The sequence below is a fragment of the Cottoperca gobio genome, chromosome 4, assembly GCF_900634415.1.
Source record: "Cottoperca gobio chromosome 4, fCotGob3.1, whole genome shotgun sequence".
Taxonomy (NCBI): Eukaryota; Metazoa; Chordata; class Actinopteri; order Perciformes; family Bovichtidae; genus Cottoperca; species Cottoperca gobio.
This window is the reverse complement of record NC_041358.1, coordinates 28,173,963-28,194,344: the sequence shown is the minus strand read 5'-3', so window position 1 is coordinate 28,194,344 and position 20,382 is coordinate 28,173,963. Positions and strand designations below refer to the sequence as shown.

General features: G+C 40.8%; 1 protein-coding gene across 1 annotated transcript; it reads right to left on the bottom strand.

Annotated features, from left to right (window-relative positions):
* Nucleotides 1-15,348: 15,348 nt before the first annotated feature.
* On the bottom strand, nucleotides 15,349-19,913 carry dpt (dermatopontin). Its single transcript, XM_029429972.1, has 4 exons — nucleotides 19,598-19,913; nucleotides 17,153-17,278; nucleotides 16,105-16,212; nucleotides 15,349-15,892 (listed from the first exon to the last, which is right to left on the bottom strand). The coding sequence occupies exons 1-4, from the start codon at nucleotides 19,870-19,872 to the stop codon at nucleotides 15,826-15,828; spliced, it is 576 nt and encodes a 191-aa protein (XP_029285832.1). The 5' UTR covers nucleotides 19,873-19,913; the 3' UTR covers nucleotides 15,349-15,825.
* Nucleotides 19,914-20,382: the final 469 nt, after the last annotated feature.

Sequence of the window (20,382 nt, the reverse complement as noted above, 5' to 3'; positions counted from 1 at the left end):
TAAAGAATATAAAAGTACTTAAATATACATGCAATGAGGTGGAGTGTGAGTTGAAAGATGTGCACATTCTGCAGGGTTACTGAAAGAGCAGAACTCTAAATAGCTCTGGAGGAGCTTAGAGGACGATTTATTTGGCTCCTGCAGAACGTTTCACATTCTTTACAACTCTTCACTCAAGCAGGTCATTGCAGGACACAGATCTTCTGCAAAACTCCGGCGTGCAGGTTGATAGTTTTGCCGAAAAGGAAAATTCTGTGTGAAATAGGCGACAGGTTGATAAACATCAGACTTCTTATAATACAACTTGTATTTGTCCTGGCTTTGTAAATATGTCTCTTAAGCTCCACAGGGACGAGGAGTGACGCTGAGATAACTGTTAGGAAATGTTTTGACATTTTAAATCTCTGCACTGATCCTTTAAGTTTCAAGCAACAACAACCTGGTTCTCGTTTAGATTTACAGATTTAACTCTTAGTTCACATTACGATCAATTAAAAGCACCAAAAGTACAAAAAGTGACTTTTGCATTTACAAAATAAAAGTAAAATATTGCGATACTACATTTGTCTCTCACCGTATTTGACTTAAAACCGGTTAAAACATAAAAGTTTACATCAGACATTAAATATTTAATTTGCTTTATGACATTTACAAAGTATCAGAGCAGGACGTGTGTGAACAACAGGAGAATGTCAACACGTGTCCTGTGAGCAACGATTTCTGTACCTTGTGTGTATTTTCTATATCCTGAGAAGCTCCAGGAGTGTTACTAAACTCTGGGTCACGGTTGGTTTCCACACACACACACACACACACACACACACACACACACACACACACACACACACACACACACTTAGAAAGGAGCACATGCTCGATGGTGTGAGAAGAGCCTGTTTTGTGTAACACTATACTGTTAGGAGCCCTGCTCCTCTCTCCTCCCGGGCCTCCGGCCAACAGACAGATTAACACGCTGACAAGCCTCCGAACATTGTTCACACTCGCAGCCCTGACCTCTCACCTGCAGGGAGATCCAGAAGAATCTCAGAATAAGGTCTGACACCTTTATAAGGAACAAAGACTTCGCTCTCTGTGGCTCCACATTTGTTTCACTCTCAGGCTTCCAGGAAACGCAGCCACAAGCTCATCACTGCTAATGAGGGAGAAAGAGAAAGCACACTGTGAATCCTGCTAAGAGTCTAAATGACTGGAAACACCCTCGCACCCATTCAACTGTCTCCATCACAGGCCGTAAACCGGCTAATTTATCCTGCTTCGCTCCCAAGAACTCACCAGCGAGGAATCCAAGAGCAATAATGATGCTTTTGTCTGCGAGCGGGGAAAGTGAGAAAGCCAAAGGGAACCAGTAGGTCACCGAGCTCGCCTTACACCTCTTGTTCCACAATGCCAAACTTTTTGTTGTTCTTCACTTTAAATCTCGACCAGCTTTTATTATCTGACACCATCATCACGAGTTGCCTGTGTAAACACGAGAGCAGAGCTCCCTCCTGAGTCCTCAATGCAAAGAATATTTCCCAAGAGCCAGCGACTGCTGTAACACTCGGGAAGAAAGGATTCCCGACAGATTATTGACACAACGCGACTACAAAGAGACACAACATGACACAAAGACACACAACACGACTACAAAGAGACACAACATGACTACAAAGACACACAACACGACTACAAAGAGACACAACGCGACTACAAAGAGACACAACATGACACAAAGACACACAACACGACTACAAAGAGACACAAAATGACTACAAAGAGACACAAAATAACACAAAGAGACACAACACGACTACAAAGACACAAAATGACTACAAAGAGTCACAAAATGACACAAAGAGACACAAAATGACTACAAAGAGACACAAAATAACACAAAGAGACACAAAATGACTACAAAGAGACACAAAATGACACAAAGAGACACAAAATAACACAAAGAGACACAACACGACTACAAAGACACACAAAATGACACAAAGACACACAAAATGACTACAAAGAGACACAAAATGACTACAAAGAGTCACAAAATGACACAAAGAGACACAAAATGACACAAAGAGACACAAAATGACTACAAAGAGTCACAAAATGACACAAAGAGTCACAAAATGACACAAAGAGACACAAAATGACTACAAAGAGACACAAAATGACACAAAGAGACACAAATTGACTACAAAGAGACACAAAATGACTACAAAGAGACAAAAAATGACACAAAGAGACACAAAATGACACAAAGAGACACAAAATGACTACAAAGAGACACAAAATGACACAAAGAGTCACAAAATGACACAAAGAGACACAAAATGACACAAAGAGACACAAAATGACTACAAAGAGACACAAAATGACACAAAGAGTCACAAAATGACACAAAGACACACAAAATGACTACAAAGAGACACAAAATGACTACAAAGAGTCACAAAATGACACAAAGAGTCACAAAATGACACAAAGACACACAAAATGACTACAAAGAGACACAAAATGACTACAAAGAGACACAACATGACACAAAGACACACAACACGACTACAAAGACACACAACACGACTACAAAGAAACAAAAAATGACACAAAGACACAAAAAATTACACAAAGTGACACAAAAAGAAACAGCACGACTACAAAAAGACACAAAGAGTCACAAAATGACACAAAGAGACACAAAATAACACAAAGAGACACAACACGACTACAAAGACACACAAAATGACACAAAGACACACAAAATGACTACAAAGAGTCACAAAATGACACAAAGAGACACAAAATGACTACAAAGAGACACAAAATAACACAAAGAGACACAACACGACTACAAAGACACAAAATGACTACAAAGAGTCACAAAATGACACAAAGAGACACAAAATGACTACAAAGAGACACAAAATAACACAAAGAGACACAAAATGACTACAAAGAGACACAAAATGACACAAAGAGACACAAAATAACACAAAGAGACACAACACGACTACAAAGACACACAAAATGACACAAAGACACACAAAATGACTACAAAGAGACACAAAATGACTACAAAGAGTCACAAAATGACACAAAGAGACACAAAATGACACAAAGAGACACAACATGACTACAAAGACACACAACACGACTACAAAGAAACAAAAAATGACACAAAGACACAAAAAATGACACAAAGTGACACAAAAAGAAACAGCACGACTACAAAAAGACACAAAGAGTCACAAAATGACACAAAGAGACACAAAATAACACAAAGAGACACAACATGACACAAAGACACACAACACGACTACAAAGACACACAACACGACTACAAAGAAACAAAAAATGACACAAAGACACAAAAAATTACACAAAGTGACACAAAAAGAAACAGCACGACTACAAAAAGACACAAAGAGTCACAAAATGACACAAAGAGACACAAAATAACACAAAGAGACACAACACGACTACAAAGACACACAAAATGACACAAAGACACACAAAATGACTACAAAGAGTCACAAAATGACACAAAGAGACACAAAATGACTACAAAGAGACACAAAATAACACAAAGAGACACAACACGACTACAAAGACACAAAATGACTACAAAGAGTCACAAAATGACACAAAGAGACACAAAATGACTACAAAGAGACACAAAATAACACAAAGAGACACAAAATGACTACAAAGAGACACAAAATGACACAAAGAGACACAAAATAACACAAAGAGACACAACACGACTACAAAGACACACAAAATGACACAAAGACACACAAAATGACTACAAAGAGTCACAAAATGACACAAAGAGACACAAAATGACTACAAAGAGACACAAAATAACACAAAGAGACACAACACGACTACAAAGACACAAAATGACTACAAAGAGTCACAAAATGACACAAAGAGACACAAAATGACTACAAAGAGACACAAAATAACACAAAGAGACACAAAATGACTACAAAGAGACACAAAATGACACAAAGAGACACAAAATAACACAAAGAGACACAACACGACTACAAAGACACACAAAATGACACAAAGACACACAAAATGACTACAAAGAGACACAAAATGACTACAAAGAGTCACAAAATGACACAAAGAGACACAAAATGACACAAAGAGACACAAAATGACTACAAAGAGTCACAAAATGACACAAAGAGTCACAAAATGACACAAAGAGACACAAAATGACTACAAAGAGACACAAAATGACACAAAGAGACACAAATTGACTACAAAGAGACACAAAATGACTACAAAGAGACAAAAAATGACACAAAGAGACACAAAATGACACAAAGAGACACAAAATGACTACAAAGAGACACAAAATGACACAAAGAGTCACAAAATGACACAAAGAGACACAAAATGACACAAAGAGACACAAAATGACTACAAAGAGACACAAAATGACACAAAGAGTCACAAAATGACACAAAGACACACAAAATGACTACAAAGAGACACAAAATGACTACAAAGAGTCACAAAATGACACAAAGAGACACAAAATGACACAAAGAGACACAAATTGACTACAAAGAGACACAAAATGACACAAAGAGTCACAAAATGACACAAAGAGACACAAAATGACACAAAGAGACACAAAATGACTACAAAGAGACACAATATGACACAAAGAGTCACAAAATGACACAAAGACACACAAAATGACTACAAAGAGACACAAAATGACACAAAGACACACAAAATGACTACAAAGAGTCACAAAATGACACAAAGAGACACAAAATGACACAAAGAGACACAAAATGACTACAAAGAGACACAAAATGACTACAAAGAGACACAAAGATGATGTGGTGGGAGCCATTGTCTCATAATCCGTTATGATCAGGGGGAATAATCAGCTCGCTGTTGTTCACAGTTAAACAGTTTCTTCTGAGTGGTTTGGATGTGATTGGACAGGAAGTGCTGCTGAGACTCTTGAAAGCGATGAACACACAAATTGAATCTTCATTTAGATATTGTGCAGGAGCGGAGCACAGTCCTGGTCGAGGACACACCCAGCATGGTGAACCTGTGCCGTGCCCGACGGGCTGCCACACGTTTGTGTTTGTCTTGTACTCTCTCGTGGACAACAACCTCGTCACACAGAGATCCATACTGAACAGAGTGTACTGTACAAGCTGCCACATGCACGCCGGGTCGGACTCAGGTCGGCTTTCTGATGCTGTGAAATGAAAAGCCATGTCGTGGGACATGTTAAAGCTGTCATTAAAGTGAGACTGTAACTGTTGTAAAGAAGAAATTACACAATCATCTACACCAGGGGTGTCCAAACTACGGCCCGCGGCCAACTGCGGCCCGTGGTCCATTTTTAATTGGCCCGCAGAAAATTCTAAAAGTATAATGGAATATGGCCCAGATAGAAACTTGCGTTTGAATGTTTTGCACTTCTTAGTTCTAACACAGAAACACAGTTTTGACTTGTCAGCTAACTTAAAACATCACGTGTCAGATAAAGCTTGTGCTTTAGATGTTTACTGATGGCATGTGATGAGAGCACAGATGCGACGATGTTTTTACGGGGAGTTGACATACGGGGACGCAACTACGCAACTTCAATGTTGCGCACTTCCCCACGCTGTCCGAAATCAAATGTACTTTTCCAAACGCCAAGCTTTCTGCTAACAAGGAGAAACATGTGTCTGTGATCACGTCTCTCATCTCATGTCACGTCTCATCACACAATCAGTCAGCACTTCCAAGATGTTTCTATCATTGACAAAGAAATCGAGCTGATGAATGCAGAAGAAGTTTAAGAGAGTCTGCAACTATATAAACTTATATAATAATAATTATATACGATAATTCCCTGAAGAATCAACATCAGCTTCTCTCCCTCCCCGACTTCTACCGGAGCTTGGGAAAGTTTCCTCTGATGAGACGCCACACACAGAATGACGAGTTTGTTCGGCTCATATATGTGAGCAAACATTTTCTCTGAACAATAGCAGATTGAGAACCAAAATGAGCGACAGCATCTCTGTGATGTCCTTCGTATCTCAAACACCAAACTTCCTCCTGACCTGCAGCATCCTTCAGTCCACAGCATCACTGAGTGCAGCGCTGCTCCATCAGAGAGTTAAAACATACATTACACAGTATTCATGTGAATAAGCTCAATGTTTCAATACATTCAGTCAATTAAAGTTGATGTGTTAACAAGCCCAATAACCCCCCCCCCGAGGCTTCTGTTTTGAGAGTGAGCTGCACACCCTTATTGTTACAAAAGGCTGCCCCCCCTCCTTTAAGCATATTCAATTATCAAGCTTAATTGACCTACATTTGATTGTTCTGTTTTTTGGGGAATATGCCTCAAAAGTATGAGTGGCCCAGCCCTTCGTATATTTTCTGTATACTGACACCCCTGATCTACACAGTCAGACATTTCTGTGTGAAATCGTTATTAGCGTCTGAATTCTTGAGTTATTTGTGTTTAGTTGAGGCCAAAAGTCTGTTTTGTGAAGTCACAGTGACCTTTGACCGTTAGTTTTTGAATCCAAGTGGATGTTTGTGCCAGATGTAATAAATTTCCCTCCTGACATGGATGGATTATTGAACAGATCTACCGGGCACAGGCCCAAAGTGTCGGGGGCCCAGCCGGGACATGTACCAACCATAAAGAGACACAACATGACTACAAAGAGACACAATGACTACAAAGACACACAACATGACTACAAAGAGACACAACATGACTACAAAGAGACACAATGACTACAAAGAGACACAACATGACTACAAAGAGACACAACATGACTACAAAGAGACACAACATGACTACAAAGAGACACAATGACTACAAAGAGACACAATGACTACAAAGAGACACAAAGTGACTACAAAGAGACACAACATGACTACAAAGAGACACAACATAATTACAAAGACACACAAAGTGACTACAAAGAGACACAAAATGACTACAAAGAGACACAAAGTGACTACAAAGAGACACAACATGACTACAAAGAGACACAACATGACTACAAAGAGACACAAAGTGACTACAAAGAGACACAACATGACTACAAAGACACACAAAGTGACTACAAAGAGACACAAAGTGACTACAAAGAGACACAACATGACTACAAAGAGACACAACATGACTACAAAGAGACACAACATGACTACAAAGAGACACAACATGACTACAAAGACACACATGACTACAACATGACTACAAAGACACACAAGTGACTACAAGAGACACAACATGACTACAAAGAGACACACAATGACTACAAAGACACACAAAGTGACTACAAAGAGACACAACATGACTACAAAGAGACACAACATGACTACAAAGACACACAAAGTGACTACAAAGATTATGGGACATATCAAAAGCACAGATATTTTGATTGAATTGACCCTTTAAACAGCTTCCACCAGTTTGATTCTCTGTTGTGTAAATATTCTCTTCTATCTTCTTAGAAAAGCAGAACAGTTCTGCAGGACAGAGTTGGTCAAGCTGGGTTCTGGTGGCTCATCCCTGCACTGCGCCCCTTGTTATCTGACATGAAAAGAGGCAGCTGTTTTTGTCCTCAAGTGAGAGCCGTGAGGGCGGGCAGAGGCTCCCTAAAATAAACAGGCTATCTGTGCAGCAGCCCCGGGGCTGGGTCAGGGTCACACTGCATGGGGCTCCCCCTGCCCACACCACAAACACAGCTCCTCACTTCTTCACCGCTCCAGAACAAAGCTTTGTACTCGAATTAAAACAGTGTTTAGGGAAATGGTCAGTGGGAAAGTTTGGAAAAAGTGCTTACGGCGCCTGATTTATGAAAGAGAAGCTGCGTTTACACTCAGTTATCGAGCACATTTTAAGCAAACTTTTGAAATTTTGAAACTCAGAAAGAAACATTGCAAGCGTGAATAAAACGCTCTGTTATTAAGGAAGTTTCATTGAGTTTTGATGTTTCTTTATAATGTGATTCTTCAAAATGTGCACAAAAATACATAAACGGAAACTCGTTATATTTCCTCTCATCTTATTTCATTGGTAGCTAATTGGGTAAATAATGTGCGATCAAACCACAACCTTACTTCTTTATCGCTCGAGAACAGAAGGTCTACGAAAACTATCAGTCGGGAACTGCCCGACTTATTGTCTCTGAAAGAGTCGCAATCGTCGTGTTTCCATTCAAGTATCAAGAACGTTTCTTGTGAACTTTTGAAGTGTTGCAAAAAGCGTAGGTTCGTCAGAAGTCGGCGCTACAAGCCTGCGTGGCTGAAACCCGCCAATAAACAGAAAACCGGAAACAAAAGTAGCTAAAGGACAAAACAACATGTTCCATCATGGCTGCGGTCAGTGGTGGAAACCGTGAAAACTGCTTTTCTAACACCATCCATCCATCGTCTACCTCTTATCCGGGGTCGGGTCGCGGGGGCAGCAGCTCCAGTAAGGAACCCCAAACTTCCCTTCTCCGGGCCACATCCTCCAGCTCCGACTGGGGGATCCTGAGGCGTTCCCAGTGAGGAGATATAATCTCTCCACCGAGTCCTGGGTCTTCCCCGGGGTCTCCTCCCAGCTGGACGTGCCTGGAACACCTCCCTAGGGAGGCGCCCAGGTGGCATCCTTACTAGATGAACCACCTCAACTGGCTCCTTTCAACGTTATTCTGGTGCAGTGCTCGCTCGAGATGTGCTCGTACCGCTGCTTCTCGGGTGTTGCAGTGAGTCTATTCACGCGTTTACGGTAGCAAAACTGCCGTCTATGCATCATGAGTGCAAAAGCTCCTGTGAAAATGGCCGCAATAAATTAAAAACCCCGTTAAATGCGTCATGCCAGGTTTGATGTGTGACAATCCCTTATCTGATAATGTAAACTACATGCCGAGGCCTGCTGGTGAATCAGAAGGTTAACCAGGTGAACCTCCAGACACCTGTACCATAACGGTACGGATCAACGTGTTTAACACACACTCACACACACACACACACACACACACACACACGCACACACACACACACACACACACACACGTCTGTCATTATAGAATGATAAGGTTTTGGTAAACACAGGTATCAGTAGAAACTTATAAGCAGTATTTGAGTGCATGTTTGTCGAGCTCTTGTTTTGCGACACTCAACGTATTATAAATCCAGTTTGAATGCAGGAGCCTGTTATTGTGAAAAACTGTTATTTGTCCGATTGGCAGCTGCACAGAAGCGTTAATGGATCACAGTAATGAACTCAAGCACTCTCCGGCCTCAAGTGCTGAGGGGAGACGCACAAACACAGAGATGATTGGTGCTCGTCTAAAGAAGCATTATGGTTTGTTGTTGATCCAAGTGCTTGTCTTTACGTCACCACAGTGGATGTTGTGTGGTGTTGAGACAGTTACTAATGGCTAACAAAGCTAACCTGGCTAGAAATAGAAAACGGCTTCACCTCGGGTTTGACGTCATTACCAGCTCCGATTTCCGACTTCCCAGATCAAACGCAGCCGTAGTTCTTAAGCCGTGGAGGAGACACTCGTTATATTCTAATGAGCCGCATCTGAATCTCTTCTTATATCCCATGTTTTCACAGAAGGTTTGTGGGTTGGGAGGCACTCCAGATACACCAATGTATGTGCACAAGAAACAATCTTTACACATTTAAATAGACCAACCTACTTCCTGTTCATCGTCTGGTTGGTCCACCGGTCTGAAATATCTCAACACCTATTGGACGGATTGTCGTGACCTTTAGTCCATCGATGTTCCCTCGAGGATGAACCCTACTGACTGTGGTGATCTTCTCTCCTCTAGCGCCACCATGAGGTTTATGTGGATTGCAGCAGAGTGACCAGAAAGAAAAGTTACCATTGTACATTCATGCAAATATCATACTGACGTACGACGAGCGAAGTGCAGAGCGAGTGATGTAACGTATCGAGACACCTTTATTGAAAGTCACGCGCTATAACAACGTGTTTAACGCTAAATCGCTAAATCGCTAAAGTTTCTTTAGGGTCAAACCTTCACCCTGCTGTTCGTGTCCCATGTAGGGTTATCTCCACCGACGTCATGTGACTCAGTGACGTAGCGTTAGAGTCACATGTAGTTTTGTTGCCTACCGATCTGGATACTGGAAGCGTGATAGGAGGCTGATATGAAAGACGTTTTCTCTGGTTTAGAAATGACATTCATCGTATCCGTGGTTTTGTAGAAACGTACAATGGCAAAAAACGTTCTGGGTTGGGTTTGGAGTGAAATGTCTCGACAACATTTGAGTGCTTTGCCGTGAAATCAGCTACAGACATTCTTCTTCCCTAAAAATGATTTTTGATAACTTCATCTCGCACCATCAGCTAACATTTTGAATTTGTCCAGGAAGGTTTGGTCTGTTTATGGATGACATTCCCATTAGTCTGATACTGAGCTGGCCAATAAAATACTACAAAGACAGCTAGAAGGGCACTCAGAGAGCGCAGGTGAAAAATAAAGCGTGTATCCGGCCCGTGATTTGGATTTGGCCCGTGCTTCACCTTTCCACAAAGTTTAATGAACATGGAGTCTGTAGTAGTAATCCTGCTGACACACAAACAAACCAAAACATAACCTCATTGTCGGAGGTAATAATCACACATGTTGTGTTATTATTTTCATTTATGTGCATTTTCATCATTAATACAATATTTAAAGTTTGCATTAGGATCTATTTAAATAGTAATAGTCCAGACATACAGTACATTTCATGCTCAACAGTAGCAGGTTTTCATCAGAAGTCAAATCCTTTTTCCTCTCTGGGGCTTCGTTGTGATACATGTATACTTAGCTCTTGATTATATGGTGGATAACTACAGATTGTGAAAGCGATTGCAGTAAGGAGACTTTAATAGCTTTGTGACTCGGCATATAAACTCTAATTACAGCCGGCGTGACTTTTGTTTTGAAAGGATTGCTTCTCATCCAGCTGTAATGAAACGTGTTGGAGAGGGGAGAGGATAGAGCGGGACATCTTATCCCCCCGGTGTTAACCAGCTCAGGCTTCCTCGCGGTCGGCCCTTCAGTGTGCTCTTCATAAAAACTAACTTTGTTAGTGAATGGTGTGGGCTGCCTGCGCAGTTCAGAACGCAAAAGAACGACGTGAGACACATGTTTTAAACACAGTTTCAATGGTTAAAATGCGTTCAGACACTTGCAGGCAATTGAACTTTTGATTATGGAAAAAACTTTGCTGAACAAACAATGAAATGATAATTAATAAGGTTTACTAAATGTTAGTAAAGCTAAAAAGTATGTTTTCGGTGCATTTTGTTGGTTTGTTTATCTGTTTGTCAGCAGGATTACAGAAAAACTACTGCTCTGATTTTCATGAAACTTGGTTTTAGGGAGAATCATGAGGCGGGAACACTAATTATTTGTAAACATTGCGAGATATGGCTTCATGCGGTGTCGGAATAAACGTAAACAATGAGTTCCTGACCACGGGAACGCCTCTACGATACGATAACAATTACATTCTGATTACTTTAATTAACAATTTATTAGAACTTTATTGATGCATACATTATAACATTTTATAAACTATATTCAGTATTTGTTAATGATTATCCAATAAATTGTTTGTAAACTGTTATTTTAATGTTGTAAATGGTTGAACTCCACCAAAATAATTTTCTGTCTTTTTTTTGTTGGGGCAAATCTGAGTCGTCGTATAATGACAATAAATGATGTTTGTATCTTTGATAAATGCTGTGCAGTGGATCTATAAACATTATTTGGGTTGATATGTTCATAGATTCGCTACACAGAATTTATTATTTAAGTATTATTTCATTGTTTGACAGTGAAATTATTATCTTATATGTCTTTCCTTTTATGAATGCAGTTCATCACAAAGTGTTTCCTATGAAAGGTCTGCTTGATGTGTGATATTGAGAGGATATTGAGCCGGGGACTCTGGGACCCTGGGAGCACAGATACTCCCGGTGGCCTCCACCACAGGGACAGACAGCGGGTCTCTGAGGGCGGGAGGCCTCGGCAGGCGTGTGGCTCGCCACCGTCCGCTGGCCCGGGGGACAGCTGTGTCGCGCTGCGGTGTTTGGCCCTGTGCCCCGGGACAGCCGTTGCCATAAACAAACAGTGCTGAAAGCTACTGGCCCAGTCCCCAGCTCTTTTCAAGACGGTGCAGCGAGCCGGCTGACCTTCGCCCAGCTCACTCCATTAAGTTCCAATAGATTTTAACAGCACTTTGGAGAGTCGAGTTCGTAAAGAAATGCTGCTTGATCCTTTTCAGACAAGAGGAAGGAGAACTAGCACAAAGTGACTAAGTCACTCAAGGAGACACGTACCGGGAAGAGACTAAAAATGACCAAAACAACGACAAAGAGACACAAAACAACTGCAAAGAGACACAAAATGACCAAAACAACTGCAAAGAGACACAAAACAACTACAAAGAGTTGCTAAAGGACTACAAAGAGACACAAAACAACTACAAGGGGACACAAAATATTTATAAAAAGTTGTCATGAAGAAACATCTGTTGACTTTAACACTGTCGCTGTTATGATTTACTTCAAAGCCTTTTGAACTTCTTGTCTCTAGTTGCTTAAAAGTGAAGCGTGGAAGTTCGTACTTCATATGATCAGAAAGAAAGCTTTACTTAAACATAAAGTAAGCAGACCTTGAGTTGGGAATTCAAAAAGGAATCTTTATGCCTCAGTGTATTTACATCGCATACATTTATAATGTATACAAGCTCCCTGAAGGAAAGTTTTCTGTCACAAAATGTAAAAGTAACAATAACTCATTAGACACGTTTGTTTACTATACGTTTTCCTCCTTCACTGTATATCCGGCAAACTATCAGGTGAATAACAAAGTGATTTGCTGTTGGTCAGGTAATCCCTGGTGTCAGACCCCTCCAGCAGCGTGTTATGGCAATAACAAAGCAGTGTTGAGTTTGCCTTCAGCCAAGTTAAGCTCAAATGAGCTGTTGATAACGTCATGGCTGACTTCATCCTCTCTGTGTTTTTGGAGGACTTACACTCTCACATAGCTCGATTATCCTTTCTCCCACAACACTTTCCCTCCACAAGCTTTGTTTTCAGATGTGCTCATAAGAGTTTATTAAATATCGTTATATGTAACTTTAAACATCACATACTCCATACTCCATAGTGAGTAACGTAGAAACGAGTCGGAACAACGAACAAACAGAACTTGTTGCTTAAACGCTCAGAGCAACAAAATACAAAACTTCTTCTTTGTAGCGTCCATGTTGTTTCCACATTACGACCTAAAGCTCACGAACAAAGACTTTCCAACTAGAGGAACCGGACCATCCGAGAAGCACTTGAATGCATCATTTGCCTTGGTGGAGATCTGCGCTCTGAAATGCCATTCTTGTTTTATTATTAGTTTCAGGAATATGAAATAACTTGTTTAGACATAGTAAATGTTATCTGTATGATAACAATTACATTCTGATTACATTAGTAAATTATTTATGAACAAGTATTTGTTCATAAAGAGCTGCAGGAACGAGTCCTAAACCCACAAATTAGTTGAATTTTAGCTCTTCCAGTTCCTTCGTCTCTAAGTCGACGTTTTTTTTATATGTTTTTGGTTAGATGCCTGAAATAAAGTCTGTGGTTCTACGACATAAAGCCCGTCAGTAAATACTAAACTCTTGAGTTTCTGAAGCTTCTATTTGTCTTAATAACGTTGGTTGCTAGCAAGGTGCTAAATGAGACGAAACGTCATCCTGCTAACATTAGCCGCCATTAGCTTAGCGGTGGTGACAAGTCATGTGACCTGCTGCCGTTCCTTTATAGCCTCACGTTGGCTTCTTATTTCTGCTGATTGCATTTACGCTTCCAAAAGCATTAAAGTGTTGATGTGTAAACTTTGTTTGCCACAGAGATTATTTTCTCAATTAAAAAATTGTTGTGGTGCATGGATGGCGTATTTTAGTAGACCAACGCTGAAGTTAGCGTCACGCTGGTTGACTTGACAAAAAGCCAACGAGATGTTTCTATTAGATTTTGGATTATAGCCTGTAACGTAATCCACCATCAATATACGGACACTAAAAGATGGATTTCGCCTCTAAAGGCTCAGATTCTTCCAACTAAATGATTTGTAAATCTTTAAGAAATTGTTTGTAAACTGTCTGTTAACATTATTTGGATGGCTAGTTTCAACTGTTATTTATATTGGCCTCCCAAATAATATGTATAGATGCACTTCACAGTATTTATCAACCGGATCCGAATCACGGGGTTCACTTTCATTAACCATTGCAAACCCTTGGCGGAGATCTGAGTGCCCTTCCAGTTTGATTTGTTCCCCAAACATGCAAAACTGATTTCTTGTCATCGTGCTGAATGAATGAAACACCAAACAAATGACTTTACAAGACAATCAAAAGATCGGGATGGTTTTAATCCCGTTTCCACACAGTATAGTTACATGAGCTCCAGTACAATAAACGAGATGTGAAGTCAATTGAAAGCAGGTTGGACACGAAGCTCATGTTGCCAGTGAGTCTGAAAGGTCTTTTTATTTCTTGCAACACAAACACACTTGTGTTGCCTCCAAGACAATATCCCAATCAGTCACACCCTGCAGCCCACTGAGTGCTTGTGCAACCGTTAAAATGCTTTAACCAAAAAACATTTAGTTTGGCCTCCACTCAGAGATGTTGGAGCCTGACTCAGTGTTTTCCACCACCATGACCACAGCATCAAATAATCCGCTTTGTTTTGGAAAAACCACTTTCACATGCTGCCAGATGACTTCCAATTCCTCCAGCCACTGAATGAAAACACTTTCCAAAGTCTCTGGTGGAGCCCAAGTCTCCATGGGAGACCCTCTGGCTGGTGGCACCAACGAGGATTCATTAGGATTAGGATTAAATTAATCAGCGTTTAGCAGAACCAGGTTTAAAATGAGTAAATGTAGATTTAAAATTAAGCTCTGTTGCACGATCAAAAGAGTTAAATCAATAAAGAGATGCTTGCTTACACCAATGAAAATAAAGACGCGTGCTTTAGGCTAGCTAGCTAAAGGTCAGTTAGTTAGCCTAAAGACGCTCTCATTTCTCCCGAGAAAACTTGTTGCCCGAATGAATGTAGCAACATAAAACTCAACTGGGTTGAATCTGTAATCAGAAAATGTAATCTGTCCGTAACTCTCTTCAAAGAACTTAGTTGTTTTGCTGAATCCTTCTGAAAAGGCGGCCATTTTAAAAGTTGAACTTCCTCAAGTGTTTAAAAGTTAATGTTGTAGCCAATTTTGATGTGTGCTATATGTTGTGTGTGTGTGTGTGTGTGTGTGTGTGTGTGTGTGTGTGTGTGTGTGTGTGTGTGTGTGTGTGTGTGTGTGTGTGTTAATTTAGGAGTATGTAAATATTGCTGTTGCTCATCAACGGTGCATAATATCAGATCATATTTTACATTTCAAAGTTTTGGTGCAACACAATAACATTTCAATCTAAGTGTAGATTAACTAAACAGACATTTAAAGCTAGGTTTAATTTATTTAAGATAGTTTTATAGTTTGTGCAACATGATTGAAATCCTTGTTGGTGCAACGCAGCCTCAGTGCTGATGTTTAACATTTACGTGCGCCGTTCTTTTTGCGTGCTTGACTAGAAAACAGTGGTTATACAGACACATGCCTGATGCATTTAACACAAGTAAAAACCTTAATGAAAACATGAATCATATCAGTTATGTATAATGTCACTATTATGTTTTTGTTTACATGTTAGAGTAAATATGGATGTTTAGTTAAAACTGCTTATAAATTTTCAAATTCACAGTCAAAGTCTGTCATTCTGCACAGGATGTACTTCCACTGCCGATCTCTGAAACACAAGAGAAAATCCTGTCAGTTCAACGATCATAAATTATCAAACTTTATTGTTTCTTTTGTTTTTTATTTGGCCTGCTAATAAATTCTGGTCCCTTCAGGCTTCACTATGGAGATCTTTACTTCCAGCTGAAAGGATTTCAACAATTTCTTTACGGCTGCTTCATGGGATCAGAAGCTGTTGGGAAACAGATGTTGTGAGCGAACCTCAGCACTCCACTGAACGTGGTCTGGGCACCGCGGATGAAGTATCCATAGCTCGGGACCACCAGCTCGGCCTCTTCTCTGTAGTGTTCGGGGATTTCAGTGGTCCTCCTGTGGAAAGCAACAGAGGTGAGTTGGTTGGACATTGTGGGAGCTACACTTATTTACTTTCTTGCCAAGATTTAGATTCCTACCAATGTCCAGTAACGCATGTCGATACACTTAGTCTTTTCAAAATAAACTTCTGTCTTAACAGGAATCAACTTAGTGAGGTTTAACCAGAAAAACTCTTGGTTACGTTTATGAAAAACATTCTAGTTTGAAGTTCTAGTTGAACTACGGAAGTCATGTGGAAAATAAGTCAGTGCTTCAGGTACGGGAGGAAGTCAGCGGTCTCCAAGTGAAAGTCCTGTTTTAGATCCATCCACCAGCCGACCTCCTACCTGTGCAGACTTTTGCACTGTTATACTTCCTGGATCACAAAAATGTGAAACAAATACAAATTGCTTTCGTGGGACAGGTACGAACTACAGTGCATTACAAAAACTACTATGGCGAAGGCTCAGTTTATGAATATTTATTAGGTGATGCAACAAAAACGTTCTGTTCTTATATGAAACCTCATCGTCAGACAACGTAGTAACATCATGGCTAATAGTCAGGCACATAAATATATCTGTAAAACCAGGAGGTTTAGGTTTGACTAAACAAAAGTTGTGTATAACTTAGTGAGCTTTACAGGTTCTGTAAAGAAGAAGAAGAAGAAGAAGAAGAAGAAGAAGAAGAAGACGTACTTTATTGATCTCTAATTTTCTCTTATTTTCACACCAACAGGACCTATAAGCAGATGCTGATAACGTTGGACGGTTAGCTGTTTCCTTCCAGTCTTTATGCTAAGCTAGGCTAACCATCTGTGGCATCAGCTCCAGATTAAACAATCGGATATGAGAGTGGTATCGATCTTCCTTTCTAACTCTTGACAAGAAAGGGAATAAGCGTATTTCCCAAAATTGTGGAGCTGCTCCTGTAACACAACCCTGTGAGAACGTACATGCAGGAGTAGGGACAGCGGCGTTTGTAATAGCAGCAGTAGAACTGCCATTCCCGGTCCAGAACAGATTCAAAGTACTTGCTCTGTACGCCCGCTACCAGGCCGTTGCGAGTGCATGTTGAAGTCCTGCAAAGACAAACAAGAGTGATTTAATCATGTACATTTAAATGTATGACAATGAAGGACAGAGAAAGATATAAAATGACGGCAGGAGTTCTTCTGCAGAAAGGTTTCGTGAGTTGAAACATTTCAGACAAAGAGAAAATGCATCTATGTTGTTGGGAGTAAATACTGTTTGTTGACAGTTTGTTTGTTTATGACCCATACACTTCGCTGTCACCACAACATCCAACATTACGAGGTCCAAGCAGCAGGAGCTGCACCATGTGTAGACGTTTGTCATGGCAACATTCAGCTGGCGGGGGTGGTTTCCCTGCAGGGTAATGTCCTCACTGCTGTAACTCAAACAGACAGCAATATTAAAGAGAGGCAGGCGTGGCAGCGATAGAGTGTTTGTCTTTGGATCAGTAAGCTGGGTGCAACCGACTTTAACTCCTAATCTATCTAAAGAGCACAGATGAAAAGATCTCCAAGTTACAACAAGTAACCTGGAGCCGTTTCCTCGTGTGATTCAAGCTGCTGTTTACACGGAGATGTCAGGAAACAATCAGGTGTTCTAGAGTTTGATCCAAAGTCCTTTAATCGGATCAAACTTCCTGCGCAGTTCGTTAGTGGAGCAGGTTTATGTGAGATTGTTACTGATCGAGTTTTTGTCAATGACAGTCCAAAAAATCCAGGAAAATGTTGTAACATGTGGTCCATGAAACACAACGTCTCTGAAGAACTATTGGACATTGGCCTGTTGGCCGAATCCTGTTAAGTTCCCCAGAGAGGAAGATGTTCCCAGGATCTGTCAGAGGAAGACATAGATTACATGTTGAATGGTGACGCAGGCCCGGGAGGACATGGTTCTGTGGACACAAGTCAACTTTTTATGAAAGTAACTAAAATATCAGCATTTCCAGATATATGATAATTATCGTATTTAGCCCTCTGTACGATGTATGAACAATAAGTCCAATAAAGTACGATAGTTTGACCATTTTGTGACACAATAAGCAGTTGGTTTGGTTTTAGTCGTCTCATTTCATTTGAAGCCTTCCTTCCATACTTTGTTTGAAGTATGCATACGTGGAGAAATGTGTCTCAGAGTTCGTCGTGTTCATGCGGTGTAAAATGAGCTCCACCTGGTCTTTAAGTGACCAGAGACTTCCTCTGCTTCCAGCTGATCTTTCTTTGTGCTCCAGAAGAAGACCGGAGATCTTCCGCTCCAACAACACGGGTGGATTTGTTCATACAACAGTTTCAGCATCAAACTCCACACAGACGCCTCGTATGGGCCGATGTTGTCTGCTAATAGTGACATTTACCAACCTGTGTTGTTGGTCGAAGTATGTCCGGTGAAACCACATCACTCTGTAAATCAGGCTTTAAAAGGAATCAGTATGTGTTCTTGTTGATTGGAACAATGACAGACAACTGGTCCAAAGATGTGTGTGTGACGTGGCTTCCACATGGATGTAATGAATGTCCTTCTGAAGTGTTTATATGACGAACAAACCAACAGCTGCAGTGCAGCACAAGAGAAGCTGCAGAGACTTAGAGAGACCACAAGACGTACTGTACGTGTGTAATCTGACTCCTTTCAGTGCATTTCTGAGTTATTGTTGTTTATTATTCTCTCTTGTAGATCCCAGTCGCCAGAACATTTATTGGCATTGTGCGTTTCTGCAAACTGCTTTAAACTGGTTTCAGAAACGTACAATGCCAAAACACTTTCCTGGAGACTGTACTGTTCTGAATATCTGCTGATTAAATCCCTGTCGACAAAGACAATTAAACCCGTTTCCACCGAGGTTAGAGAGTAAATGCAGCTTCTTTTAAAGGCGGGAAAACTGACAAAGATTGGCGATAGACTCCTTTCCCAGTAAATGAGTACGCCTTGATGGGTTTTTCCTCGTGTGTCACATTTGATGTCATGAACGCGTCGGAGAGCAGAGTTAGACACAGGAAATGTTACGCTGGTTATTTTTTTTAGATCTTATTCAGTCTCTTCTTGATGAGTTTTATTTCGCCCGTTGTCATGTTTCCATCAGTCGTTTGTCTGGAATGAATGCTGATTGCAAACTTCCCCACTGAAGACAAAAGCCAGATGTCGGTGGGGTTTGTGTCCAGTTGGATGTGTGATGTTTACAGTGAGATAAACAGTTCATCTCTGTGCTGCAGGAAAACTAATGAAATTCAACTTGCTTGGATTCTTAAAAATCAAATCAGTCCAACGTACATCATATCTAAACTTTAAATGCACTTTACATTCTATAACCACAGCTGTTAAACTCAAGGAAAGTGGAAAGCAGTTGGTAAAAAGGTAAATAAGTCACCCACCACTCCAACCCACCACGGTTGATGTCGTCCCACCAGCAGTCGCTGGGCTCCCCCAGGCTTTCAGGGGTGGGCTGGCACTCAAACGTCCACAGGCGGTCCATGCCGTCCGCCTCGCTGAAGTAGCTCCTGATGGCCACAACGACTTCTCCGTGGGCACACTGGAAGTTGAAGCTCTGGCGGTAGCCGTTGACCCAGGCCATGTCGTGGTGGTCGTGGGACTGAGCTGCCGTTGCGGCCAGCAGTGACGACACCAACAGCACCAGAGCAGCGTTCATGTTGAAGGCTTCAGTCCGTCTGCTGCGCTGCCTCACAGCTGCCTCGCTTTAAACTCCTCCAAGTCTTTTGTTGTCCAGATGTTTTGTAACCAGGCGCGATGTGTCATTTGGACCTCACTCGATATTTTAAGGTCGACTCTGAGACAGAGCTTCAGCAAAGTCTCACCGTAGATAAGGGTTTACCTTAAAAGACGGCTTTCAGATTACAGGCAATTTGGATTTTGATTGCAGATGTAAACCACCCGGTTACTCTGCAGCGTGTGCTCCTGGATTTTTACAATGTAAATGGAGGTTTTGGACTTTAAAACAGTTTTATTTTATATTGCATATATTTCACCAAACAGATTTAAAAACAGTGATAGTTTTGCAACTTCTATTTAAATGCTCAGTGATTTTCACAAAACTGAATATTATGATTTTATTAACTGAACTAAAAGGGCACATGGAGAGCGCAGACCTTCACCAAACTATTTCAATAACTGAAAAATAATTTGTGTATCTGCCCCGTGA

What these genes read in the sequence shown, in the direction of transcription:
- dpt (XM_029429972.1), bottom strand. Translation starts at nt 19,872, where the DNA reads ATGAACGCTGCTCTGGTGCTGTTGGTGTCGTCACTGCTGGCCGCAACG. An exon ending in AACCGTGGTGGGTTGGAGTG is followed by an intron (nt 17,279 to 19,597) that starts GTGGGTGACTTA and finishes TTGTCTTTGCAG; the next exon opens with GACTTCAACATGCACTCGCA. An exon ending in ACGTTCAGTGGAGTGCTGAG is followed by an intron (nt 15,893 to 16,104) that starts GTTCGCTCACAA and finishes CTTGTGTTTCAG; the next exon opens with AGATCGGCAGTGGAAGTACA.